The sequence below is a fragment of the Delphinapterus leucas genome, chromosome 19 (assembly GCF_059928025.1).
Source record: "Delphinapterus leucas isolate spDelLeu-1000000601 "Yukka" chromosome 19, BTC_Dleu_Yukka2, whole genome shotgun sequence".
Taxonomy (NCBI): domain Eukaryota; kingdom Metazoa; phylum Chordata; class Mammalia; order Artiodactyla; family Monodontidae; genus Delphinapterus; species Delphinapterus leucas.
Window position 1 is genome coordinate 63,322,404 of NC_143147.1, and position 25,474 is coordinate 63,347,877.

The following is a 25,474-nucleotide window of genomic DNA, read 5'->3' on the forward strand; positions in this document are numbered from 1 at the left end:
GAGCAGAAGGGGCGCGGAGGCCAGGCCCGAGGCCTAGGCGTGAACTGCACGCTCCACCGCACAGCTCAGAAAGACTAGGATTCAAGCCACACCGACAGGTCGCCTCTCGGCCGCCCCTCTACCCGGACCTGGCTGCGTTCAGGGAAGGAGCAGTGGAATGCCATCTTCCCTCTTCGGACCACCCTTCTGAAAGCCAAGCTAGCTAGAAGTCAGTGACTTCCCAGAGAAAGGGTCGGGTCGCATTCCTGCCCTCCCGAGGGCTGCTCTTAGCTCTAGCACCAGAGGACGAAGTACTCTCTGTGGGTGGATACAGCAGGGGTGAGTGCCTGGGGGCCAGTTCCACGGACAATGGGATGGTGGGTAGGGAGGACTCGTCCAGTATATCCAGCCACAGCAAAAAAGGGATCTATTTTTTAATGGCTTTGGCTTTATCGCAAGAAGCAGGCACCCTCTCATTTAAAGGCACAGAGTCCTCTCTTCTGCCCCGCCTCGCTGGTCTCTGAAATCTAGTCCTGAGTTCCAAGGGGATTTACTGCAAGGCAGCAATCTCAGGCCTGGGGCATGGAAGTGCTGCAGCAGCCAGGTAGCGGGGGGCAAAGCTCCCCTCTCCTGCAAGCATCAGACACCCAGGGCCAAGGCCCAGACTAGCCTCTGAAGCTACAGGTCAGAGTCTGGGTGTAGGAGGCAACTGAGATGGTCCCTGAGAGCAGACAGTCCAGGTCCCTCAGAGCAGACCCCTGGCCCGGCCAGAGCTGCGTGGTCAGTGCTCCAGATCCCTGGGTAGCGTGAAGTCCCTGAAGCTGTAGAAGGAGATGTCTCCGTGATCCACCAGGGCAAAGATCAGAGGAACATCCCCACTCTGGTAGGACAACCGCTTGAGGGTGCAGAGGTCTGGGACTGGCTCATCAAATCTGCGAGAATCAAGGTTAGACTGAGACCTGAACAGAGCCCACCCATAGGCTTTGAGAACCCAGCCCTCTGAGGCTCCCAGGGAAGGGCAATTGTAAGACAGGAGTTGGGGGTACAAGAAGTCTGGCCCCTGGGCTCTCCTGTCTGCAAACTGCACGGCTCTGATTAAGTTCTCCAAGTAACACCCAGAGCCCTGGTTGGGTAAGGGGACTAGGAAGAGTAAGGTTCTCGCCACTCTTGGCCTGGAAATCCCTCTGATTCACATCCCTTCTGCTGGGTGAGCCTGGGACTAAAGCGGCACAGGAGAGAGACTACTCGAAAATGCCAGGCATGAGAGGTGAGGATTGGGAAGCCTGGGTTCCTGTAGCACTAACTGGCTATGGGGCCTCTCTCTGGACCGCCGGTTCTTCTCAGGGACTGACGAACTAGCCAGGGGCATGGAGAGGAGGTCCAGCTGGTTTACAAGAGAACTGGCAGCAGCCCGGGGGAAGTGCTCGCTGGTCCCGTACCCACTAATGCACATCCGGACATAGGGCTTGCCAGGGTTATTCTTTCGGAAGGTGGCCACGGCATCGGCCTGGTAAACATCAAAGCTGATCTCCAAGCCCCCAGACTTCTCCACCAGCCTGAGGACAGAGTGAGAAACCTTAGGAAACAGGGGCTCTCCTCCCCCATCTTTTCTTTCCACACCACCCTTTCGCTCCCCCAGTTCGTCCAGGGGGACTAAGGAGGGACGGCTACCTTATCTGAGAACCTGGGGAAAAATCTACTCTTGTCTCTCACTCCTCCCTCTCCCCTAGATATACATGAATATTAGCCAGGGTAGGGGTCTCTAGAATGATTCCCCCAGCTCATGCCCAACTTCAGGAGTAAAATCCCAGCTACCAACTCCTGCCGGCACCCAAAGTACTGTGGAGACAGGCACTACCTGGAAACTCACCGCGCGCCTCCATCAGCAAGGTGTGTCGTCTGCAGCACAGAGATATGCTGAAGGACTGTGGCTACAAGGATGGTGAAAATAAGGCGTTGGTGAGGGGAGTCAACCCTCCAGACTCCCCCTGACATTTCTGAATCTGCCATCTAGTTTAGGGTTGCCAGATTTAGCAGATTTCTTTTTTTTAGTATAGGTATGCCCCATGCAACTTTTGGAATATACATATACTAAAAAAATTAGTTGTTTATCTGAAATTCAAATTTAACTGCTCTGACAACACTACTCTAGTTACTTACACTCACCACGTTCCCATTAAGGACGGTAGTTCTGAATTCATTAACACAATTCTTGCCTATTAGTTCTCTATTCTTAACATGCAGGGCATACAAGAAGCTTTCTATTTATTTGACCAATATATCACCTCCTTGTTCTCCTCTGACAGAGGTGGGAGAACAGGGAACCACAGCCAGTTGGTGGCAGAGCCACTCCACATGCATCTCGTTTATGATTTTAAGGATGTGGTTGTAGTTTTCATTCCTCGTCGCCTCTCCTTGGGCACTGACTTGCCATTTCTAAACCTTCCCACCTGGGTCTCTTTGCTGCCTCCCAGAATGGACTATCCTTGTGGGTTCCACTCCACTGACAGCTCTCTCCTCCCCCACCTTCCTTAAGCCTCCATCAGTTGTGGTCAATCCATGCCCCCTTCAAAGTCTTGTGGCCTATGGCAGGATGAGGGGGTACCTGGGGAGTCTGCCTGACCGGGACTCAGCAAGGGTGAGACAGGCTGGTCCCACGGGTGTGGGGGGCGGCTCTGGGTCTTCTGCAGGTGCCGCCCCTCCAACAGCTGCTTGTACTCCTGCCAGCTGGAGCAGCGCTGCACCTCGGGATCCGAGTTTACATCCTCCCGGAAGTGCTGGGCCTCCTCTGCCTGTTGCTCCCGTTCCCGCCTGGAGAGCTTCTCCTTCCGCTGGTTTAGCTTCTGGCACCAGGACTCAGCGTCTGTCTCCCGCCCTGCCACGTTGGCCGGGAGCAGCTCTGGGGCGGGGGCAAGCAGGAGGGTATGGCGACTATCTGAAGCCATGTTGGGGAAGGAGATCTGCTCAAAGTTCCAGCGTGGCTTGCAAGCCCCCTTGACCCCGTTCTCCATTTTGCCAGTCTCCTGGCTGCACCGCACCCCCTCCCTGGCCAGCCCAGGGCAGGGCTCCAGGGACCCCAGAAGCTGAAAGGGGCCCATGGGGCCCTTTACGGGGCTTGACTCCTGGGATTTCTCCTCTGGGCATCGGCTGTTCTGGTTGCGGGGAGGTGGGCTAGAGGTCGCCAGGCTCTCGGGTGTCCTATCCACCCCCTGCAGGGGGTTCTCCAGGGCCTTGGGCTTCTTATTAATGGACCTGAGGGACGTGGGGAGGAAATGCAGCACATCTGCTCCTGACTGCTGAGGTGCACGCGACCCACACGTGCCCTACTGCCTCCCTGAGCCCAAGCCCAGCTCTTCAGCCCAGGCATTCTCCAAGGCCCAAACACCAGCACTCCCTCAAGGCTCTCCCTGGGGAGTGGCCATGTGGGGAGCATTACTGAGAGCTGGAGCTCCTCCTCTTCCTCTTGCCATTCCGATCCTCCAAGCGCTGGACATTGCCATCCAAGTTCAGCTGCCTCTCGTAAGGGGACAGGACAGAGCTGTGGGTGAGAATGGGGCAGGCAACAGATCCACCTCTTCAGTCTGGTGCTCCCCGCGGAATGTGTGAGGGACTGGCTCAGAGTAAGTCATGGGCCAGGGCTAGAGCCATAGCCAAGGGCTAAGGCCCCAGACAGACCTGCACACGGGGTACGTGGGGGCAGACACAGGGGCCTGTCCATGCAACTTTGTCCAGGCCTCTGGGTCTCACCAATGGCACCTTTGAACAGAGGTTCCCTGAAACCAGGGCTCCTGAAGAGCCAGCAATAAATAATTAATCCCTAGTGAGAAAAATCAGGAGGACGAGAAAACTTGGAAAATCAAGAAAAATGAAAATAAAACCCATAGATACTACTGTAACGTTGTTTCTTACAAACACGCATACTGTCTTTCTCCGTGTTTCTCCCTCTCAAAAATGACATTGTACTAACATGCTACTGTGTAGTCTTTTTTTACACTCAACAGTATATTATGGACATTATTCATTCTTCCCTGCCATGAGTTTTTTATGTGAGGCTGTACTGTCCAATACGGTAGCCCTAGACAAAAGGGACTATTTAAGTTAAATTTAAATCCATTAAAATTAAACAAAATTAAAAATTCAGTCCCATGGTTACACAAGCCACGTATACTGGATAACACAGACACAGACCATTTTTGTCACTACAGAAAGTTCTATCAAATAGCGTTGCTCTAAGGGATAAACTTTAATCTGTACGACCATGCTTTCCCTGTTGGGCTTATAGTATGTTTCCAAAATCACTGATTTCGCAAAGTGATGGTGTTTCATGTAAGCTCCCCACTAAATACAAGTTCTGTGGGGGCAGTGATTTTGCTCTCTGCTATTCCTCGGCAACCAGCATAGGGCCTGGCACCCAGTAGATAGTCAATAAATATTGTTGAACAAATGACTGAATGAATAAACACGTTTCACAGGTGAACTTACACACACATCTGTGACTGTTTCCTTAAGATATGTTCCACTTTCAAGAATTAAAGGGTGTGCTTGTTCTACAGCATTTGTGACATACTGTGAACCTGCAAAGGCTGTACCAGTTTCTCCTCCTGAGTCTGAAAGTCTCTGTGGCTCTTAGCTGTGCTGGATTACTAAGGTGCTGATGCTCAGAAGACCCAGAAGAAAAGAACATTTAACCTAGCAAAAGGAATGTGAAACCCTACTCAGCTGTTAATTCCTCACTTGGTCCTTCATTCATATTTTCACTTAACAAATCTGCTTGCACACCTACTAAGTGCCAGGCACTGTTCCGGTACTGTATCTTCATTCTCACGCTGAGCTGTAGGTGCTCAGTTGTTATCTGTGGAGTGAACGGGCTGAAGATGGGGCTCAATCTGATAGCCCAGGATAAGGTGAAATGACCCAGATTTGTCCCAACATGCTTCTCAACAGAGCACCTCCAGCCTGTTCAGAAAGCTGCAGTTCCCCAAGGATTCCAGGTAAGGAGAGGCCACTTTCTACTCTGGGGCCAGTCAGCCAGGTTCCAGGACTAGAATAAATTCAAGGGAAATAAGATAGGGATTTACCTTGCTTGGAATCGTCGAAGCACATAGCCCAGTCTCTTCAGGTGACTGAAGACCTCAAAAGATAAAAAAGTAGAGGTCAGACGTCCACTTTTGAAAACAAGTAGTTTCCCCAGACAGAAGCCATTCACCACACCCCCAGATTCCAAACCTGGGACTGGTAGGACCATACTCCATTATAAACGCTTTCCCCAAACTAAGGTCTCAAGTCTCTGAATTCCTGTCTCTCACTTACTGTGGGCACAAACGACATTTAGCGGTTTCTTAATTTAAACGCAAATCCCAAAAAGCTGATAGTTGATGGACCAGGAAAAAAACTACACCCTAGAATATTCTGATACCAAAGCTGTCACCAGTGAAGCTCCTGACTACAATAAAGACAAGATAGCAGAAGGTGGTGGACACCTGGCCGCCCCGCAACACCTCCATAGATGGGTGGGATGGGGGGAATAGTCTTTGGATGAACCACATGTTCATCCTTGTGTCCCTGTATCCATATCTGAGAGATGTAGGCAGGAATGCCCCCAGCTTGCTTGATCTCTCAAGCCTTCAACATAGCCAAGCACTTCTTCCTGGAAAGACCTTCTCTTGGCGTCTGTGATGCCACCTCTCCTGGTTTTTCTCCTGCATTGCCAGACCCTCTTCAGTTCCCTTATCTTCCCCATGACCTCCTCAGGTTAGAGTGCCCCAGGTCTCAGACACAGCCCTCTACTCTGGCCACACCTCCATACAGCCCAGTGGGGTTTGAAATACCATCCATGCCATCATGGTGTCCACATTTCTGTCTCTAGCCTGGTGCCCCTCCTCCTCTTTGTCTTTTTCCTGGCACTCAGCTGTGAAGTTAATCATCCATTTGCTTGCTTACTTATATTATTACCCAAGTGCCACCACTAGGATGTAAGCACCATGACAACAGAGCCCTTGCAGGTCTTGTAGCCTCAGCACATGGCTCTGTGCCTAGCACCTCGGAGGTACTTATAAATACTCATTAGTTCAGTGGATGGGTGGCTTCTCTCCCGCGAGAGGGTGGCAGATACCTGGTACTGCAGGAAAGTCACAGTGTCCTCAGTCAGCAGCAGCTGGTAGGCTTCTTGGATAGACAGTGGAAGGTCTTGGTGGAAGAGCTGGATAGAGCCCTGGAAGCAGGGCCAACAGCTCAGCTTGTGAACCGTCCCTGCAGTGGCACAGCCAATGAGGCAACTTCCCTGCTCCGATATCCGTGTGCTACGCCCCCCTCATCACAGCAAGAATAGGGCCAACCAGGAAGGGGAGGGGGGAGAGGGAGGCAGCATCAATAACTTCGACTGGAATGCCTGCTCCCTGTGTGGTATTCGTGTCTCCTGCTCTAGAAATCAGGTTACAAGCTCCCTGAATACTCAGTTGTATATACTTTTTCTCCAATAAAAACGTTCTTCCGGTTTCTTGGTCCCAACCCCTTCTCCACTCTCCCAGGGCCCCACTCACACACTCCAGCAGATACAAGGCCTCTTCCGGGTGAAGCCGCTGCCGGCCCTGCTCTGAGAAGCCCATAGTCTGCCAGAATTTACCCTGCGTGGGATCCAGACCAAATGTCACAAAGGAGCCAGGAGGGCAGAGAAGGCGGATCCCCTGTCTCTGAACCCCACCGCTCACCGCAGGAGACTTCAACTCCACGAAGCCTTCTTCCGGTCTCCACTCGGCGGCCACCAAACTGCCCCTGGCGAGGAGTAGGGAGGGGTCCGTCTCAGTCTACCGGATTCGTCTACCGGGTGCGTCCGCCCCGGCTTTGCCCCCACCCCGGCCCGGCCCCCTCACAGACGCTCCACGCGCTCCTCCGCCAGCAGCTGCCAGAGCTCCTCGCGGCACACTCGCAGTCGCTCAGCCTGGGCCGCTGAGCCGTCGGGGAGGAAGTCCTTGGGGCCATGCGAGCGCTGGGGCAGCTTCTGGGACCTGGAACGGGCAGCGAAGAGCTCCGGGGCACTGGGGAAGGAAGGGACGCGGGGTTAGCGCCGCGCAGTCGGGGCCGCTCGGCCCAGGCCTGGATCCCCGTCCCAGGTGCCCGGGCCCTTCCCGGCGCCCACTCCGTTGTCCCGGCGCCTCCCCCGGGCCGGGCCGCGCCGCACCTGAGCACGCGCCCGGCAGGCACCTCCACCGAGGCTGACTCGGGTTCGGGCTCCATGGGGTTGCGGTCTGCCGCTGCGCGCGCGCGCGCGCCCCGCCCACGCCCCGCCCACCGCCGGAACTCCGCGCGGCCCTAGCGCCCGCGGATCCTACCTCTGCTCCTCGGGTCTCCGGATCAACCCACCTGCTTTCCACCTTCCTGGGTGTCCTGGGTCCTAGAGGCTGCCCACAAACATGTGCCTCGATTCCGGGGGTGGAGAGCTTGCAGGTTTCTGGATTGGGAGGCGCTCCCCTCTCCTATCCCCAGCCCGCCTCTGGGCTTCTCTCTAGTAAAACTTGAGGAGCCCGGCGTTAGAAAAGTGTAGTATGAAGAGTCAAAAGCGTGACCCTTCCCTCCGCAGCCCTGGGCTGCTTAGTCCCCACCACTCAAGCTGGACAGGGAGGTTAGAAGAGGGGGTTTAGAGAAGGGAGAGCTTTGGGTTCCTGAATTCCACCTTCACAAACTGAAGGTCACCGAGGGCTGTCAGGTGCAGTCTAGGGAGGTTCGGAGTTCCTTCAGGGTCTTCCGTTAGGTCCCTTCCTAGGGGGTCCGAAGCCGGGTTTCCAGGGCCGGGGCGGGTTGGGGGGAGGCGCTGTCCGACCCACGATGGTGCTGAAGCGCCACCCCAGCCCGTCATTAGCACCTCCTCAAGGCTGGGGTCCCCGCCGCCGCCACCGTGGGTCGTTCCGACACAGTCCGCTAGGTGGCACCATTGCTCCGACCAGTGGCTGTCGGTCGGCGACTCTGGCCGCGGGCGGAGGTCGCCGCGGGAGTCCCGGGAAGGGCGAGGGTCAAAGAGGAAGGGGGCCTTCCCAAGTGGGATTCCTGGGTCTCGGTTCCCAGATCCCTTCACATCACGTCTTCTGTCCCACCCAGTCACAAACAGGGTATCTCACCATTCGGTCTGAACTCTAGAGCCCCGGGGCAGCCAGGAGGCAGCTGCACGCACTCTCGGCCCCACCCACGCCGCTTCACCTGGGCGCATGCGCTGACCCGGCCAGCGTCCTCGGTCCGGACCAGAGAGAGGGGGCGGGGCCTGACGCGGATCGGGGCGGGGCCGTAGGCACTGACTGACAGTCCGACTGCGCTGCCGGGACGGTCCCTCCGCTCCCGATCCGGCCGGAGGGAGGGGGGAGGGGCGGGATTTCCTGCGGGAGGCGCCAAGCCGGCCTTGGAAAAGGAGAAGGAGGAGAAAAAGGGTAAGGGGGGCAGTGGGAGCCGCCGTCCAGAGTGCCAGGGACCGAGCAGGACCTGCCGGACCCACGGCGGGGAGGCTGGGAGAGGTGAGACTGCGGGGACTGATCTGGGGGTCAGCACGCTTGAGGGCGGGCACAAACTAACTTTTCTTGCGGGATCCGCGGGCGCCTTCATCTGTCGTGTCCTTCCGTACTCCTAGCTCCCCTGTACCGTCTTCCCGCATCAATTCCTCCGGCGCTTGGCCCTCCCGGTCCCTCCCGCCGCTTTGTTCCCCGGTCCGCCTCGGCTGGGCTGGGTTGGGGGGTTGCGCGGCGCTGGACTGGCATTCCGGGGGGCGGGGGAGCCAGCCCGACCCCATGCACTGCCAGGGGCGCCCTCCCCCAATGTCGGCCGCGGGCCTTGAGCTGGAGTGCCATCTGGTTTGGGCTTGGGACTTTTGGGGAGTAAGAGGACCCCAGCTAGGGCCCCAGGCCTGCACAGGTCTCATGCCACAGGACTCGGGCAACAAATTCTCGGCCACCTAGGAACTGACGTAAGCTTTTCCAAAGTGAAGTCTGGGCTCTGGGCCTCAGATTCAGGCTTGGGAGGGCAGGCAGCCCCATTTACCAGCAGTGCCCCGGCTCTCACCTCTGTTCTCCGCCCAGCTGCTTCCCCATCCCACACAAGGGGTGAGGATGGGTCAACAACAGGTGCTGTAAAGCCTCCCTGTCCTGCAGGCAGACACCCCGCCAGAGATGGGGGGCCCTAACTCCCCAGTCCACCCTCTGAATTCATAAAGAGCCCTGGGGCTAGGGCATCTTGCTATTACAGCAAAGCTTGGATAGGGGAGGTTCTGGGGGCAGGCACCTTCCACAGGGAGTGACCCCTGCCCGTCTGCCTGTGCCTGACCCTCCCAGGCCCCACCTCCTGGCCCACCAGTTGTCTGTGGGTGTCAGAGCCTCAGGCTGTGGAGAACAGGCTGCTGGCCCGACCTGCCCCAGTGTCGTGCTGCCAGGGCCCCTCCTGCCCCAGGTTGAGGTGCTGCCAGGCCCTGGGGCCTCAGTGACTCAGCCTCCCCCTCCCAGAACACCACCTCCCCGCTTCCAAATACTCCTCTCATGCATGGCGGCTCCCTCCCCCTTTTGAGTGGCTCAGCCCCTCCCTTGATTCAGAAGGGCAGCCAGGGTGATTGGGGGACTCCCTGGAAGCCCTGTCTGTTCTTTCTCTGAGCCCTGCTTCTGGGACCCTTACAGACTCTGGCCCAGCCTTCAGCAGACCTTCAGCGGACCACACCTTCTGCAGACCCCTGAGACATGTCCACCGCTGCTGACTGAGGTGTGAGGGAATGCTGGCTGCTCTCTGGGTGGGCACTGGTGCTCCTGAGCCACGTTGGAAAGATTGGCGCCCCCAGTCCTGGCCCATCCCTGGGCTGTCGGAAGCTGCAAGCTGATATCCGTTCAGATTTCCACACAGCCTCTGCCCCCTCAGAGATCAGCTTTCCCGCTTGTGGTGGCAGCTCACGAAACACCTTGAGGGGGTACCCGTCAGCGCCTAACAAGAAGCCCACTGCCTGGGACACCAGACACACTCCCCCTGGACGCCTGGCCCTCCAGAGGGCCAAGGGATGGCACCCTGACACCTCGGCTTAGACCTGTTTCCCTGCCTCTGCCCTGGACTCCTGAGCTCAGAACCCAGCCCAGGGACCAGGATGGGTCGAGAACAGGACCTGATCCTCGCTGTCAAGAATGGAGATGTGGCTGGTGTGCAGAAACTGGTGGCTAAGGTCAAGGCCACAAAGACAAGTGAGTACTTGACGGGGTGACTATCCAGCTAAGACCCTCCCCGGAGAGCCAGGCTGTGGAGAGAGGCCTGGGCGGTCACTCCGACCTGGGGACTTGGGGTGGGAGTGCCTCTGTGTGGGAGAGCCAGTGAGGAAGTTGGGTCCCCCTTGCTGTGAACCCTTAGGCAAGTCACTTTACCTCTCTGGGCCTCAGTTTCCTCACCTGTAAAGTAAAAGGATTGAAGTACATTCATTCTAAGATTTTTGAGTGCCTATTATGTGCCAGGTTCTAAGCACTGAGCCACAGCAGTGAACAAGACAAACGAAAAGTCCTGCCCTCATGGAGTTGCCTTTAGCAGGTGGTTTTTCCAGTGTGTTCTTTGGAGCCGTGGGGTTTCTGGCAGTGAGCTGGGAAAGACTGAATAGCTAGAGCTCAACCTCCACGCCCACCCCCCAGTTCAACCAGAGCATCTCTGTGTTTTTGTCAGCTTGATGGAGATATCTGTTAAGATAGCTTTTTAAAGGGAATTCTGCTTAAAACAAAGTTCAACATTATCTAACTGCTTACTAAAGCCCCCATCCCCCTGACTTATCTGCCTGTGTCCCCGGGGGGGGGTGTCCAAAGTTAATTTTCTGGAGGTCTCTCTGCAGCCTGGGGTCTCTAGTCGACAAGGTTGTGGGAGCTCTGTACACAGGTGGCCACACCTGACTTCCATCTCCTGAGTATCTCTGCAGTGAGACCCTGCAAGGAGAGTAGATCTCTGGGCTTCAGGGCAAGCTCTCTGGACTGTCCCAGGAGGACACTGGACTTGTCCCCTTGAGTTCCTGGGCCAGCAGGGACAGGAGATGGCTCCTGCCACCAGATTTGGGCTGGGGGAGAGGGTCCTTCTGGAGTGCTGGGGCTCTAGCCCAAGACACAGCTTGGCCCTCTGCACAGGAAGGAGTCCCCCAGGCTACCTGAAGATGTCCAATTATCCCCACCCACACCTGGGAGTGTGGGGTGCCGGAAGGAAGGATTTTAAGGGCCTGGGAGTTGTGCACGTGTGTGAGTGTCCCCACTTACACGCCAGGGCAGGACACCCGGGGTGTAGGGAGATGGAATCGTGAGGGGTGCTCTCTGTGCCCTGGGGGAGTGGATGCAGGGTGAGCCCGATGGGGGAAGGTGCCAAGGAGGGTCCAGGGAGGGCCCTGGAGGCCCCAGGGTGGGAGCCACTGCCCCTCCTCCCCTCACCTCTGTGTTGCTTTTGGCAACCTGCCCAGTAGGGCCTTGGTTGAGCTGCTGCCGGCCTCACAGCCCTGGGGCCTCAGACCTCAAAGTGAGGCCCTCAGGAGGGCAAGTGGCTGGAGGCTGGTGGCAGAAACCTTGCAGCCAGGCTCCTAGGCTCCGGGAAGGTCCCCTGTGCCCAGAGGGGGGAAACATCTGTGGAGGAAGATGATCCTTCCCCCCACTCCCCAGGGGACTTGCACAGAGTGTAGGCACAGGCACAGAGCGATAGGGTCCTGGAACCACCTGTCCCCCCTCCCAGTCCTCTGAGAAGCTGGGAAAGCTGGTGACAGAAAGGAGATCACAAGGTGACCTTTGCAGACCCTACAGTTTATGAAATATTGTAATCCCCTCTATTCCCTGGGAGATGGGTACTTCTACATGCACTTTACAGATAAGGAAACTGACACTCAGAGAGGGTTAGTGATTTGCCCAAGGTCACACGGCCATTGTGTGGCAGATCAAAGACAAGCCTGAGCCCTCTGCCCTGTGCTGCCGCACTCGGCTGCCCATCAAAATTATCTAGGGATAGTTCTGCAAGTACAGACTCCCCGGTCTCTCCCAGAATTACAGAATCATCACAGAGAGCCTGGGACTCTGCAAATCCGAAAGTTCTTCACGTGATTTCTGAAGCAGTTCTGAGAAGGGAGGCTGGAAACCCCTGCTCCATACCCAGAAAGGCAAAGGAGACTGCTGGAAGGGAGGTGGCAGGGCTCCCTCTTTTCCCTCTGCCGGTGGCTAAAGCTTTCTGGCTGTCCAGAGAGAGGTGCTCCCTCAGCCTGCTGCATCTGATATCTGGTCACTGGGGGCCGGCTTTCCCTGCCTACCCAGGTCCTCTTCAGGGAGCAGGTGGCTGGGAGGAGAGGGCTACAGTTGCCCTGGTCTTGCCTCTGCCCTTCCTCCCACCCTCCCCTGCCCCCTTTTTTGAGCTGTCTCCTTCTCTGGCCAGAGGAAATGGAGTGGGCTGGGGGCAGCCTGCTGAGCTCACATCCTCTGCCCGAGCCTAAATCAGGAGGAGCGACCCTTCCACCCGCAGAGCCAGGCCTGGGAAGAAGGTTGTACTGCAGGGGAAGTGCCGGGAGCCACTGCCAAGAACCTAGGACCCTCCACCCTCCCACCAAGGTCCCCAGTTCAGTCACTCTGAGCCTCTCCCCACCGCCTTTCCGGCCATTGTTCTGGAAAGAACAGAGCCACCCAGCCTGGCCCTGCCCCTGTTCCTGTCCCTTCTGTCATGTTGTCCTGCCACTCCCCGGAGGGGCTGCCTCTCACCGCCGAGCTGCCCCAGCCCAGGCTGTCCAGGCTGGCAGTAGCTGGAGGGACTTTCTGTGCCTCTTCCCTGCTTGACCTCGTTGTCTTCACTGAGGCTCAGAGAGGTACCAGGGCCGGCCAAGGTCACACAGCCAGTAAGAGGGAGAAGAATTTGAATCACGCACTTCCTGCTTCTAGGGCCCCTGTTCTTTCCACTGCCCTGAATGGTTCTGTGTGACAAGGACTTTCCAAGGGGGCTACAGGAAGGCTGGGAGGCCTGGGTTTCTTTCCTGTGGCCCCCACCCCCTCACCTCTTCCATCACTCTTTGACTCCGTATTTACCTTTTCGCTGTAGCGCACTCGCCTCAGCCCTAAGCGTAGCTGTCTCCCCCTTCCCATCCTGTGCTCCTCACTGCAGGCTTGGTCCCTCCCTACTGGAATGAGGCCCTGTCTTGCTGGGGTATTCAGGGGCCCACCAGGGCCTGGGGGGCAGGCCTGGACCAGCATGCTTGGCGCCCTGCCCAGCCGGGTTGAGCCAGGCCTCCTCCTTCCCGGCAGGGGTGGGTTCCAGCAGGAGGCAGGGGCCTGCCTGTGACAGGCACTCTCCTTCCCCTCCGCAACACTCCTCGGGGCCCACCCCCTCCCACACCGTGGCTCACACGTGGAGCACACCTGTCTGAACCCCGTCCCTGTCACCGAGAGGGGGATGAACCAGCATCCTCCCCTTGCTCCCCGGGGCACAGAGCTCTCTCCTAGGAGCCTGTGGGTGCAGAGTCAGCAGTTACTCCCCTGACAGGGGCCCTGGGGGGACTGTACCAGCTTTCGCTGGAGGACAGCCTCTTGGTAATAATGGCTAACATGTAAGGAGTGCTGAATGGTGAGAGCTCCCGTCTTTCACAAGGGTCAGGCATTGTACTCGCAACCCCCGTGAGCAACTTGTGTGATCAGCCCATTTTACAGATGAGGACACAACCCGAGAGGTCAAGTGACTTGTCCAAGATCACACCGCTAGTATGTGGCAGAGCCAGGGCGTGGTGAGGTCTATGTGAGGCCACCTTCCCCACTATGCTCCGCTTAGGGATGACCCAGGGCCGGGCAGTGTGGCCTTTGAGTCCAGCCCTGGCATCCGCCCTCTACTCTCGAGCTTCTGGTACCCTCTCCTTTCTCTCCCAGCCCCCTCGGCCCGTGGGACGATGAGGCTCACTCCTTGGCCCATTCAGGCAGGAATGCCAACCATGCGTTCGTGGGACTGTCCTCTGAGGGCACAGCATGCCAGTCCCCCCCATCTCCGCCCCCTTTGACCCTATAAACAAGCGGGGCTGGGGGCCCAGGGAAGCCATGCCACCGCTGCAGCGGCGCCCTCCAGCTGATGGGCCAGGGTGGGAAGCCATAGGGACTGACAGCTAAAGGGCCATGGGGCAGGTGCTTTCCTGCACTCCAAGAGGTCAGCTGGAGGCGGGAGGTGGGCAGGGAGGGGGCGCTGGGTCAGGTGTGGGCAAGGGCGGCTCATTCGAGGGTGCCCTGATGCCTCCCGCTCTGATCCCCAGAGCTCCTTGGCTCCACGAAGAGACTCAACGTCAACTACCAGGATGCTGATGGGTGAGCGGGAGCCCCCGTCCCTCTTGAAAACTGTGGGGGGGGGGGGGGGAGTGGAAAGACCTGGGGCCTAGAGTCCCTTCCCCTCTCAAACTTGGCCCTTGAAGCGTGTTTGCCGAGAGCTCAGGGCCCTGCCCGCGCGCCTGCCCGTGGAGCTATCCCTGAGGGAGGGGAGGGGGCCCTGGTGCCTCTCTGAGAGGCCTCCTTGGGTCAGATTCCTGCTGGGCCCCCCTTTCTCCCTGGAGGGTAGGAGCCCTCGGGCTCCTGCTCCCACGGCCCCCTCCCCTGGGCCGGCTGTGAGGGAGGCCAGACAAACAGGCCTCTCAGCGCAGACACTGAGCCCTTTCATGCTGCAGCCCGGCTGCTCTGTGCTCCCGTGGCAGGGCTGGCAGGGTGGGGGGCCGGGGGTGCAGTGGCAAATAACTCATCCCTGACAGCCCCGAGGATGGGTCTGCTGTGGAAGACCAGGATTTGGGGGCGGGGGGCCGCTCCCTGACACCCCCGACCTTGTGTCCCACCACACCAGATTCTCGGCTCTCCACCACGCCGCCCTGGGGGGCAGCCTGGAGCTCATAGCCTTGCTGCTGGAGGCTCAGGCCACCGTTGACATCAAGGACAGCAATGGTGAGAGCCCAGTGTACCCGCACCCCAGACCCTGTGGTCAGAGTTTGCCCCTGCTACATCGTAGCCATGCTAATAGATGTTGGCATAGCTTCTCTGAACTTGCAAATCTTCAGTCTTCACAGCCTTCTGGGGTAGTGGGTGGTACTGACATCCCATTATCCAGGTAAGGAAGTTGAGGTTACATCACCGTTACAAGGTCACCAGATCATCCGTGGTGGACAAGGTGGGATTCTGGCTGCAGCCCCAGACAGCTGGACCTCTCCCTGACCAAACCCGGGTGAAGCCAGCTTCGCTTCTCCCCTCCAGCTGGGGTGGCTCCAGACTCTGCTCGGTTCCCTCCCCCGGCCCCACGCCACCCCTCGACCTCCTCTAGAAGCCCCTTCCCTCTGGCAGGCATGCGCCCGTTGCACTGTGCAGCCTGGCAGGGCAGGCTGGAGCCCGTGAGGCTGCTTCTGCGGGCCTCTGCGGCCGTGAACGCCGCCTCCCTGGATGGGCAGATCCCGCTGCACCTGGCTGCCCAGTATGGACACTATGAAGTGGTACGTGACCCTGCCAGCCTACAGGGGCACGGGAGCAGGGAGAGGGGGGCTGGCAGGGGGGGCGGCCAGGCCAGACCCCTCACTTGGCTCCCTCCACCCCAGTCAGAAATGCTCCTCCAGCATCAGTCCAACCCGTGCCTGGTCAACAAGGCCAAGAAGACGCCCTTGGACCTGGCCTGCGAATTTGGACGGCTCAAGGTAGGGCCTGCTGCCCTTGGGGTACTGGGTTCTGGGGGTCTCAGGAGGAGGCCCTACCTGAGTGCTGATTGCTGCAGGTGGCCCAGCTGTTACTGAACAGCCATTTATGTGTGGCACTGCTGGAGGGTGAGGCCAAGGACCCGTGTGACCCCAACTATACCACACCCCTGCACTTGGCTGCCAAGAACGGCCACAGAGAGGTCATCAGGTACCCACCGAGGCCCCCCCAGCATCCTCATCCGCCGGGACAGGCGACGCCCCTCAGTGCCCCGCCCTGCTGCCCTCTTCACCCTCGCTCTGCCTCTCTCTCCCATCCCCCAGCAATCGGCTTCCTCTCCTTCCCCACCCCCTGCCCTCTGCCCCAGTAACTCACCCTCCCCTCCACAGGCAGCTCCTGAGAGCTGGGATTGAGATCAACCGCCAGACCAAGACAGGCACGGCTCTCCACGAGGCCGCGCTGTATGGCAAGACCGAGGTGGTGCGGCTGCTCCTGGAGGTGCGTGTGGGCCCCTGGTCAGCCCGCGGGTGTGGACCCCTGGTCAGCCCGCGGGTGTGGATGTGTCCCCAGCGGGTGCCGGGTCCAAGACCGGCTGGGGAGGCAAGGGAGGGGGTCTCCACTGGCAACGTGGTGTTTTGCATATGGGTGGGGGCCGTGCAAAGTGGCTGGAGAGCAGATGGACCTGGTTCAAGCCCCGGTTCCGCCTTTTACTAGCTGAGTGACCTTGAGCTCATCCATGACCCTATCTCTGAGCTTCCACTTCCTCATCTGTAAAATCTGAAAATAGTTAACTACCTGCTGGGTAGCTGTGAGAATTGGGAGACGCGACAAACCAGGCGCTCAGCACAGGCTTACCCCGCACTGTTGCACCCAGGGTGGGGTGGACGTGAACATCCGGAACACGTATAACCAGACGGCGCTGGACATCGTGAATCAGTTCACCACCTCCCAGGCCAGCCGTGAAATCAAGCAGCTACTGCGGGGTGAGCGTGCGGGGGAGAAGACCCAGCCCAGGGCATCCGGAGCCGCTCCAGAGGGTCCCAGGAAGCGGAGCAGGAGAGGATGCCATGCTCCTGGGCCCCGGGCTGGTCTGGGGGGTCATGAACAGGGGACTGGAGGGGTGGGAAGATGCCCTAAGGACCCTCAGATGACACCTGTCCTCCTTCTTCTTCTAGAGGCCTCAGGGATCCTGAAGGTCCGAGCACTCAAGGATTTCTGGAACGTCCACGATCCCACTGCCCTCAATGTCCGGGCAGGGGACGTCATCACGGTGAGGACCCAATGCAGGCATTCCTTTGAGAACACAAATGATTGCTGTCACCTCCTTGGGCACCTACTGTGGATCAGGCTCTGTGTTAGGGTCTTTATATGCACGACCTCGTTGAGTTCTTCCCAATCCAGGTAAGGTAGGTGCTCTTACCATTTCCTTTTGGGAGCTGACAAAATTGAGGCTTAGAGAATGAAAGCAGTTTGTCCAAAGTCACAAGCTAGCAAGCAGTGGAGCTGGGATCTGAACCCAGGCTGACTCCAGCCTCTTGTTGGTATGCCCTGGAGGCACCCAGGGGATTGGGCTGGATGCTGGCGGCAGGGCCAGAGCTGTGGGCCAACTTGGGCACCAGAGGCCAGCTCCCCGGGGGGAGGGGAAGAGCTGGACCGCAGCTGCAGGGCTGGGCGCTTGGTGCAGCACGTGACCATGGCCTCGTCCGTCCCCCGGCCCATCTGCCACAGGTGCTTGAGCAGCATCCCGACGGCCGCTGGAAGGGCCACATCCACGAGAGCCAGAGGGGCACGGACCGTGTGGGCTACTTTCCCCCGGGCATCGTTGAAGTGGTCAGCAAGCGGGTGGGCGTCCTTGCACCCCGCCTCCCCTGTGCGTCCACCACCCTGCGCCCAGGCCTCTCCAGGACACCACAGCCCCCTGCTGATGACTCCCTGCACCCCCTTACCTATGGCCAGCTGCCTCGGGTGGGCCTCAGCCCAGACAGCCCAGGTACCTCCTCCTGGGGGGGGCAGTGCTGGGTACTGGGGTAGACATCTGGCTCTGGCAAGCTGCCAGTCAGCTGTTGGCAGGGCCAACTGGGGCTCTAACCCCTTGGCTTCTGCCCCCCACAGCAGGTGACAGGAACAGTGTGGGCAGCGAGGGCAGCGTGGGCAGCATCCGCAGTGCTGGCAGCGGACAGAGTTCCGAGGGCACCAACGGCCACAGCACCGGCCTCCTTATTGAGAATGCCCAGGTGGGGGGGCGGGGGGGGGCGTTGGTTGGGACCAGGGCCGGGCCCCCCACACCCACTGCCAGTTCCCCAAGTGAGAGTCAGCTCCTTCCCTGTCTCCAGCCACTGCCCTCTGCTGGAGAGGACCAGGTGCTGCCAGGACTGCACCCCCCGTCCCTGGCAGGTAGGAAGGGAGACTGGGACCTGGGTGGGCTAGGAGCGGTGCACGTGGGGAGGCTGAGGGCTTGGCACCCCTTCGTCCTGCCACCCTGATTCCATTTCTCTCCCTCCTCGAAGACAACCCAAACCACCGCCCTCTAGCCAACTACCGCTCCGGGGAGCAGCTCTTCACCCAGGACGTGAGGCCGGAGCAGCTGCTGGAGGGGAAGGTGTGACCTGCACTGGGGAGTGGGCTGCGGGTAGGGGTTGGGATGGGCCTCAGTGTGGACTTAAGTCCCTTCTCAGACCAGGCCCCTGGGGAGGCTGGGGTCAGTGGCAGGTCTGTGGCCTTGGCACCCCGCCCCCGCCCCCGCCCCCGCCCCCGCCCCAGCAGACTCAGCTCCATTACCTTCACCCCTCCCCCACACCACAGGATGCTCAGGCCATTCATAACTGGCTCGGCGAGTTCCAGCTGGAGGGCTACACTGCCCACTTTCTGCAGGCTGGCTATGACGTGCCAACCATCAGCCGCATGACACCCGAGGTAGGTGCTGCAGCGGGAGGGCAGTGCAGGAACCAGCGGGCAGAGGAGGAGGCCTGGCGGCATGACTCTGTGTGGCAGGACCTGACGGCCATCGGGGTGACCAAGCCCGGGCACAGGAAGAAGATCGCCTCAGAGATCGCCCAGCTCAGCATCGCCGAGTGGTTACCCAACTACATCCCGGTGAGTGGGCGACGGGCACGGGCTCCCACCTTCCGCTGCGGCTTTGCACCGCCTTCCTGGCTTGGGGGCCGACGGTGCTGCTTTTGCAGGCAGACCTGCTGGAGTGGCTGTGCGCGCTGGGGCTGCCGCAGTACCACAAGCAGCTGGCGAGCAGCGGCTACGATTCCATGGGGCTGGTGGCCGACCTCACTTGGGAGGAGCTGCAGGAGATCGGAGTCAACAAGCTCGGTGAGGACTGCCCTGGGCCTCTGGCTGGGCCCCCGCGTGCCCTGGAGGGTCTCCAGAATGTTTCGGGGGTCCAGGAGGGATGAGGGTGACCCTTCCCAGCCCCAGCTAACCCTTCCGCCTCTATCCACCCCTCTCAGGTCATCAGAAGAAGCTCATGCTGGGGGTGAAGCGGCTGGCTGAGCTTCGGCGGGGCCTACTGCAGGGGGAGGCCCCAGGTGACGGCGGCCGCCGGCTGGCCAGGGGCCCGGAGCTGATGGCCATCGAGGGGCTGGAGAATGGGGATGGTCCGGCTGTGGCTGGCCCGCGCCTCCTCACCTTCCAGGGCAGCGAGCTGAGCCCAGAGCTACAGGCGGCCATGGCAGGGGGTGGCCCCGAGCCGCTCCCCCTGCCCCCTGCCCGCTCCCCCAGCCAGGAGAGCATCGGGGCACGCTCACGGGGGTCCGGGCACTCGCAGGAACAGCCTGCCTCCCAGCCCGGTGCCGGAGACCCCAACACCCCACAGGAGAGGAACCTTCCAGAGGGCACAGAGCGGCCCCCTAAGCTTTGTTCCCCACTTCCTGGCCAAGGGGCCCCCCCTTATGTTTTTATGTACCCCCAGGGCTCACCCTCCAGCCCAGCCCCAGGGCCGCCTCCTGGCGCACCGCGGGCCTTCTCCTACTTGGCCGGGCCCCTGGCCACTCCTCCAGACCCGCCTCGGCCCAAGCGCCGGTCCCACAGCCTGAGCCGCCCCAGCCCGGCCGAGGGGGAAGCCGAGGGGGAGGCCGAAGGGCCAGTGGATAGTGCCTTGGGCAGTTACGCCACCCTCACTCGGCGACCAGGACGCAGCGCCCTCGCCCGGACCAGCCCCAGCCCGACCCCAACCCGAGGGGCGCCCCGCAGCCAGTCCTTCGCCCTGCGGGCCCGCCGCAAAGGCCCCCCGCCCCCGCCCCCCAAGCGCCTCAGCTCCGTCTCCGGCCCCACCCTGGAGCCGCCGCCGCCGCCAGATGGAAGCCCGGCGCCCAAGGAGGGGGCCCCGGGGCCCCGGAGGCGAACACTCAGTGAACCCACGGGCCCCTCGGAGCCCCCCGGCCTGCCCGCCCCGGCTGGTGCCTCATCGGACACGGAGGAGGAGGACCCAGGGCCCGAGGGGACACCCCCGTCTCGGGGCAGCTCAGGGGAGGGGCTCCCGTTCGCGGAGGAGGGGAACCTGACGATCAAACAGAGGCCCAAGCCGGCGGGCCCCCCACCCCGGGAGACGCCTGTGCCTGCTGGCCTCGACTTCAACCTCACAGAGTCAGACACTGTTAAGCGGAGGCCCAAATGCCGGGAGAGGGAGCCACTGCAGACGGCACTCCTGGCCTTCGGGGTGGCCAGCGCCACGCCCGGCCCCCCTGCCGCCCTGTCCCCGCAGACCCCCGGCGAGTCCCCCTCGGCCTCTGCCAGCCCTCCCCGGCCTGACCCTAGCAGCCTCCCAAACCCCGGAGCTCCAGCCCCTCTCTCTCCCAGCCCCCCAACGCAGCCCCCCGTGGCTCCCTGCCCGGGGCCGGCTCTGGAAAACAGTCGGCGGCCCGGGGAGATGGAGCCCCCGGCTCCCCCTGCTGCTCTCCTCAAGGTGCCCGGAGCAGGTATGAGGCGGGACCTGCGGGGAGAGGGTGGTGTTGGCAGGGCTCGTGCCCAGCCCAGCTGAGTCACGAGCCAACCTCTTTGTCTCTGCAGGAACAGCCCCCAAGCCTGTGTCTGTGGCCTGCACCCAGCTGGCATTTTCCGGCCCTAAGCTGGCTCCCCGGCTCGGCCCCCGCCCTGTGCCCCCTCCAAGGCCAGAGAACACTGGGGCCACGGGCGCAGGCCGGGCCCAGCAGAGACTGGAGCAGACCAGCTCATCCCTGGCAGCTGCCTTGCGGGCTGCGGAGAAGAGCATTGGTGCTGAGGAGCGAGAGGGGTGAGGGGTGCTGGGTGCTTCGGAGGGGGAGAAGGCGGCCTAAGAGCAGCTCCACCCGAATCCTGAAGCCTTTTCCCAGGGTTCCGGGAATGATGGGAGGGGGATGTCACCGTCACGTTGGGCAGATCCTCAGGCTGGGGGGCCCCTATCGGGATGGGAGGAGCCTGGGCCTGGGGTCACCCGGATCTGACCTGCAGGGAATCCTGGTGGCCGCCACTTAGAGGCACATGAGCTTGGGCAAGTCACTTCTCCCTGTGAGCCCCAGCGTCTCTGTGCAAGGAAGGGAACGGTAACTCCTACTGCCTCGGGAAGTTGTGAGAATTAGGAGGAGACGCACACAAAGTGCGCGCACCAACCACGCTCTCAGTAGCAGCCCCCTTGCCCAGGGCCGGCAGGGTGCAGACCGCTGGCTGATCTGACCTGCTCCTTCCCCTGCTGCAGCCCCCCGGGCACCTCCACCAAGCACATTCTGGATGACATCAGCACCATGTTCGACGCCCTGGCTAACCAGCTGGATGCCATGCTGGACTGAGCCGGACCTGCTGGCAGCTCGCAGCAGTGCCCACCGTGACCTTCCTCAGCCACCGCCTTTCCCCCGGCACGGACGCCGCCCCTGCCTCCCTAGCGGGGTCCCTCCTGCTGCTCCAAGCCAACGGGCTGTCGGCACTAGGGCTCTGGGAGGCAGCCCCCAGGGGAGCTGAGGGGACTCGTCAGAACCTGACACCTCAGCAGAGCCCCCTCCCAGTGTGTAACCTGACGGGACGGCCCTGCCTTTTGGACAGGGGCCCTGGTGAGAGCTTCCTCTCCAGGAGGAAAGAGGTGGTGGCCGGGCTTCTGGGGTACCTCCTCTGTCCCCCCAGTGTCTCAAGCCCCTGTGCCAAGGCCCTCTGGCCACCCACTGTGCTGTCCTGGCGCCGAGAGGCTGGAGGAGGCGGTGTGTCTGCCCTGGTCCCCCGCAGGTGTTCACAGGACATGTAAACAAGCGGCCAGGCCAGCCTCCGCCGCCGCCCCTGCCTGCCCTCAGTGAGGCAAAGCTGGCGGGGGTGGGAACAGTGGGATTCACAGGTCCCCCGAAGTCCAGACTTTCCCAACTGTAAATGTTATTTTTTAAGCAGAGAGAAATGCATATATTTTAAATGGAATTTATTCTATCTATAACTGCCTGAGAGGACGCAGTGGGGGAGGGGCTTCGGACCACAGCAAGAGCACCCACTGCCCGCCTTGGGGCTGGAAGCCTGACCTGGTTGGCCCAGGCCCCGGCTCTGTAACCATTAACCTCTTCCCCCAACTAACACCAATGAAAGTGTCATTCCACGTGATCGGGCTGTGTGTTTGGATCTGCGCCACGGACCTCTGAGCCAGGGGTCGCGCCTGAGCCGGACCCGAGCGCTCCCACTGATGCGCAAGGAGGAAGGCTTGGGCCCTCCCCTCCTCACCTTTGCGGAGGGGCTCCGTCACTGGCCGAAGCCCTGGGTAGGTCCCTTAGGGGCTGCCTCATGGACCAGCCACAGGTTTTTCTTCAGGAATTTATCAGTTTTAATACAAACCAGTCTGTATTCATTCCTAAAAGGCTCATTTCCAGTAAAAAATAATACACCAGTGAAAACATTCTCACAGGATAACTAGGGCCGGGGCTGAAAGGAGCCCTGGGCTGTACCCCAGGACTGGCTTTCTCTGCCAGCTTGAGGGCAGGCACAGGAGAAGGTTCCAGGGCCAGGCGGGGGCTCTGCTGCATCTTCAGATCTCTGTGTGAGGCTCCCCCCCGCAACAGAGGAAGGGAGGGAAAGTACTCAGGGCCAAATCCAGGCCCCTGCCCCAGGAATACAGGATGAGAGGGGCACAGGGAGGATGAACCACCACCCCTGCCTTCAACAGTGGCCTAGAGAGCTGTTCGGACCTCCCACGGCTGCTCTCCCACAAAAGGTGGAAGCTCAGCCCCATGGCTCATAGCTCTGCCTGAAAACCCAAGAGCAGAGGGCGCTGCATTCGGTGACCCTGAAGGGGGGCGGCCCACAGGTGGAGGGGGCTGAGGGCCCCTCTTTTAAGCGCACGAGGTCATACATTCAAGAGTCCAGGGGTGCTCCCCCTGGTGAGGAAGAGCCAGACTGTCCTGACGCCAAGGCCACAGCTCAGCATCTCTTCAGTAATTCCCAGGGGGGCAGGACGACAGCTGGGTCTGACACCGGGAGTTGGGCCTCCAACGCCATAGGGCGCAAGAGCAAACCCTGAAACATTCATGATATCAACTCCCCAGACTCAGAAATGGGTCTGGCTTTAGCCCTAGGATCCAGGGCAACTATGACCACCACGGCCAGTGGCTCAGAAGGGAGAGTTCATGCCCAGCTTAGTTTCAAACTGCAGTTTCTGTCGCTTCTGGTAGCGGACCCGGACCCTGGTAGGGCGGGAGATTAAAGTCCAGGTTAGCGCAGACCTCCAGACCAGGGGACGGGCAGGACACCCGAGGAGGAGGGCGGGACGGCAGTGGGAAGGCAGGGGAACGGTGCCCCTGGAGGTGACGGGCTTAGGGAACACACCCAGGCCCAGAGGGGGCACCTAGCCGGTGGCTCACCGAATCTCGTGCAGCTTCACGATCTCGTTGGTGACCACCACGAGGACCAGGGAGAGGCAGCCCAGGAGCCACGTCAGCAGAGGCACGTCCTCCAGGCCAAAGTGGACGTGGCTGTCCCTGTGTGTCCACAGCTGCAGGTCCACTGCTGTCTGGACCACCTGCCCCAGCAACCTTCAGGAGGTGGCAGCCCTGCGTCAGCGGGGTCTCTCGCTTCCTTCCCTGCTTTTCTCAGCAGGAACAGCTTAAGGAGGGCACCCTTCAACCCCTGGCCCAAAGCCCGCCCTCAAATCACAGCCCCGCTGCAGCCACTCCCCTGCTCCCACCCTCCATCCCAGAAAGACTCACACCACGGGCACGGTCACCGCCCACCAGAGGTTTGTCAAGGGGCTCTTTCTCCACAGGGGCTTGGTGCGATGCACGTGGGTGATGGAGATGAAGACTGGAGAAAATGGGGTCAGTGGTGGGTGTCAGACTTATCACGGCCAGAGGCCTGGTCCCCAGGGTGCCTCACCAGCCCCGGGGAGCCCCTCACCAGTGTGCAGGACGGTCAGGGCGGCGGCGAGCTTCTGAGCCGGCAGCAGCCCGTTGGCGAAGTCGTCAAACCAGGCTGGAGCCATGTCGGCGTGGCTGCCAAAGCAAGGTGTGGGCTCAGCTTTTCCTCTGGGCCCCGGGGAGGGAAACCAGGGCGGGGGTGTCAGGATGGGACCCACCTGGGCAGCATGATGGAGGAGCAGTTGGTGAGGTTACGGACCCGGGAGCTGTCGCAGAAGCTCTGCAGTGTGAAGCCAAAGCAGATGAGGCACGAGCTGATGGTGAGGCTGAACTTGAGCAAGAAGCAGAGCAGGAAGTAGTGCTGGGTCTGCGGGAAGAGGAGGCCCGTCACTGCTGTGGCAGCCGCCCCTCTGGTGCACGGATTCAACGGGGTCCTCAGTCAGTGGGCGGGCCCGGGGGATAAGGAGCAAGGATCTTGCCCAGCTCTGTACCACCCCTCCCCCTTGGTCTGGGGAAGTTCGGAGGGAATTCCTCGCCCCCCCCCCACCGCCCCAACCCCACTTCCCTCCCCCAAGGCTCAGCCCCCTCCATACCGACATTCCTCAGGAAAAGCCCAGGCTCACAGGGCTCCACGTTGCTTACCTTCTTAGGAATGGACTGAAGGTTTTTCCCCGTTGCCATAGACATGATGGAGCTATGGGGGGGCTTCCCCAGCAAAGAGATGCTGAAAAGCAGGAACTTCAGTGAAGGGTGGTGACTGAGACCCTCTGTCCCCCAATTCTCATGTGGGAAGGACTTCAGGAGTCCTGAGAGTGAGGGCAAGTCTGCTGGGCAGATGGGATAAGACAAGGGAGACAGTGCCCCCGGGCCTCCTGTACCAGAAGTGAGCACTGAGCATGGCTTCCTGAACCTGGGCTCCTGGGGACACGCGGTGACATCCCAACCCTGCCTGCCTGGGCACGGAGGGGCGGCCAGGCCTCTCACCTGAGCAGAGGGTAGCAAAAGCAGGACAGCCACAGGATATCGGTGGTGCTCAGGATTGGCGGCAGCTGGACGAGGCAAGAGAGGAACTGGACCAGGAGAAGCCAGGAAGCACGATGAGATTCTGGCAAAGAGTAAGACACTGGGAGCCCCAGGGCTGACTCGCCCTGTGCCCAGACGGAGACTCACGTCCTGGCTGAGAGGAGACGGCGCTGGAGGGGTCACTATTCTGCCGGCGGGGTCATCTCCAAAAGCCCAGGGGGTTCACAGAGGCTGTGGGGGCCCCCCAGCTGTGCTGCATCCTCCCAGCCTCTCAACCGGCCCTTGAGTGAAGGAGTGAGCAGGGAGGGGCGATGCCCGTGCTGGCCCCACCTCACCTGGATGACCACGAGAGTCAGCTGGCACTGCAGCAGGAAGAGGAAGCACTTGCGAATGCCGTAGGTGGCGTGCCGAGCCTAGGGACCGGGAGGGGCAGGTTGTGGTCTCTCTCAGGCCCCACAGCTGATAAGCTTCAGCCAAGAGCCAGAGGCCCCAAATGTTCCCGCTAGGGAGGGGCGGAGGCAAACTCAACCACCT

At 60.5% G+C, this 25,474-nt stretch overlaps 3 protein-coding genes across 17 annotated transcripts in view; 1 reads left to right on the top strand and 2 right to left on the bottom strand.

Moving 5' to 3' along the window:
- Positions 1-398: 398 nt before the first annotated feature.
- Positions 399-7,259, bottom strand: TSEN54 (tRNA splicing endonuclease subunit 54). Of its 4 annotated transcripts, XM_022589623.2 has the most exons (11): positions 7,157-7,259; positions 6,849-7,013; positions 6,687-6,750; positions 6,519-6,602; positions 6,092-6,190; positions 5,058-5,110; positions 3,416-3,517; positions 2,585-3,231; positions 1,850-1,910; positions 1,419-1,535; positions 399-911 (listed from the first exon to the last, which is right to left on the bottom strand). In XM_022589623.2, the coding sequence occupies exons 1-11, from the start codon at positions 7,210-7,212 to the stop codon at positions 761-763; spliced, it is 1,599 nt and encodes a 532-aa protein (XP_022445331.1). In that variant the 5' UTR covers positions 7,213-7,259; the 3' UTR covers positions 399-760. The 4 variants fall into 4 exon arrangements, with proteins under 4 accessions (XP_022445331.1, XP_022445332.1, XP_022445334.1 ...); XM_022589624.2 differs by lacking the exon at positions 1,419-1,535 and having other exon boundaries at positions 7,157-7,243; XM_022589626.2 differs by lacking the exon at positions 1,419-1,535 and having other exon boundaries at positions 802-911; positions 1,838-1,910; positions 7,157-7,243.
- Positions 7,260-8,283: 1,024 nt separating this feature from the next.
- CASKIN2 (CASK interacting protein 2) lies at positions 8,284-22,614 on the top strand. Of its 2 annotated transcripts, XM_089900062.1 has the most exons (21): positions 8,284-8,477; positions 9,624-9,705; positions 9,859-10,172; positions 14,210-14,261; positions 14,785-14,882; positions 15,276-15,421; positions 15,524-15,619; positions 15,697-15,827; positions 16,007-16,115; positions 16,492-16,600; positions 16,793-16,887; positions 17,346-17,607; positions 17,730-17,851; positions 17,951-18,011; positions 18,125-18,216; positions 18,420-18,530; positions 18,609-18,710; positions 18,800-18,938; positions 19,076-20,542; positions 20,634-20,856; positions 21,298-22,614. In XM_089900062.1, the coding sequence occupies exons 3-21, from the start codon at positions 10,079-10,081 to the stop codon at positions 21,386-21,388; spliced, it is 3,600 nt and encodes a 1,199-aa protein (XP_089756188.1). In that variant the 5' UTR covers positions 8,284-8,477; positions 9,624-9,705; positions 9,859-10,078; the 3' UTR covers positions 21,389-22,614. The 2 variants fall into 2 exon arrangements, with proteins under 2 accessions (XP_089756188.1, XP_022445339.2); XM_022589631.2 differs by having other exon boundaries at positions 8,285-8,477; positions 9,624-10,172.
- The window catches only part of TMEM94 (transmembrane protein 94), a 35,373-nt gene continuing 31,881 nt past the window's right edge, over positions 21,983-25,474 (bottom strand). For 6 of the 11 annotated variants that reach the window (XM_089900055.1, XM_089900059.1, XM_089900058.1 and 3 more), the window contains 8 exons: positions 25,276-25,353; positions 24,902-25,065; positions 24,560-24,641; positions 24,136-24,284; positions 23,958-24,052; positions 23,771-23,864; positions 23,426-23,596; positions 21,983-23,248 (listed from right to left, as the gene is read on the bottom strand). In XM_089900055.1, the coding sequence (XP_089756181.1) occupies positions 23,176-23,248; positions 23,426-23,596; positions 23,771-23,864; positions 23,958-24,052; positions 24,136-24,284; positions 24,560-24,641; positions 24,902-25,065; positions 25,276-25,353 (906 nt within the window). In that variant the 3' untranslated portion in view covers positions 21,983-23,175. Of the gene's footprint in view, positions 23,249-23,425; positions 23,597-23,770; positions 23,865-23,957; positions 24,053-24,135; positions 24,285-24,559; positions 24,642-24,901; positions 25,066-25,275; positions 25,354-25,474 lie in introns of those variants that run through there. The other 5 variants (XM_089900060.1, XM_089900061.1, XM_022589629.3 and 2 more) reach the window with 2 other exon arrangements.

What these genes read in the sequence shown, in the direction of transcription:
- TSEN54 (XM_022589623.2), bottom strand. Translation starts at nt 7,212, where the DNA reads ATGGAGCCCGAACCCGAGTCAGCCTCGGTGGAGGTGCCTGCCGGGCGC. An exon ending in CCTGCCGGGCGCGTGCTCAG is followed by an intron (nt 7,014 to 7,156) that starts GTGCGGCGCGGC and finishes TTCCTTCCCCAG; the next exon opens with TGCCCCGGAGCTCTTCGCTG. An exon ending in AGGAGGAGCTCCAGCTCTCA is followed by an intron (nt 3,232 to 3,415) that starts GTAATGCTCCCC and finishes CACGTCCCTCAG; the next exon opens with GTCCATTAATAAGAAGCCCA.
- CASKIN2 (XM_089900062.1), top strand. Translation starts at nt 10,079, where the DNA reads ATGGGTCGAGAACAGGACCTGATCCTCGCTGTCAAGAATGGAGATGTG. An exon ending in GGCCACAGAGAGGTCATCAG is followed by an intron (nt 15,828 to 16,006) that starts GTACCCACCGAG and finishes TCCCCTCCACAG; the next exon opens with GCAGCTCCTGAGAGCTGGGA. An exon ending in CCTCAGCCCAGACAGCCCAG is followed by an intron (nt 17,608 to 17,729) that starts GTACCTCCTCCT and finishes TGCCCCCCACAG; the next exon opens with CAGGTGACAGGAACAGTGTG.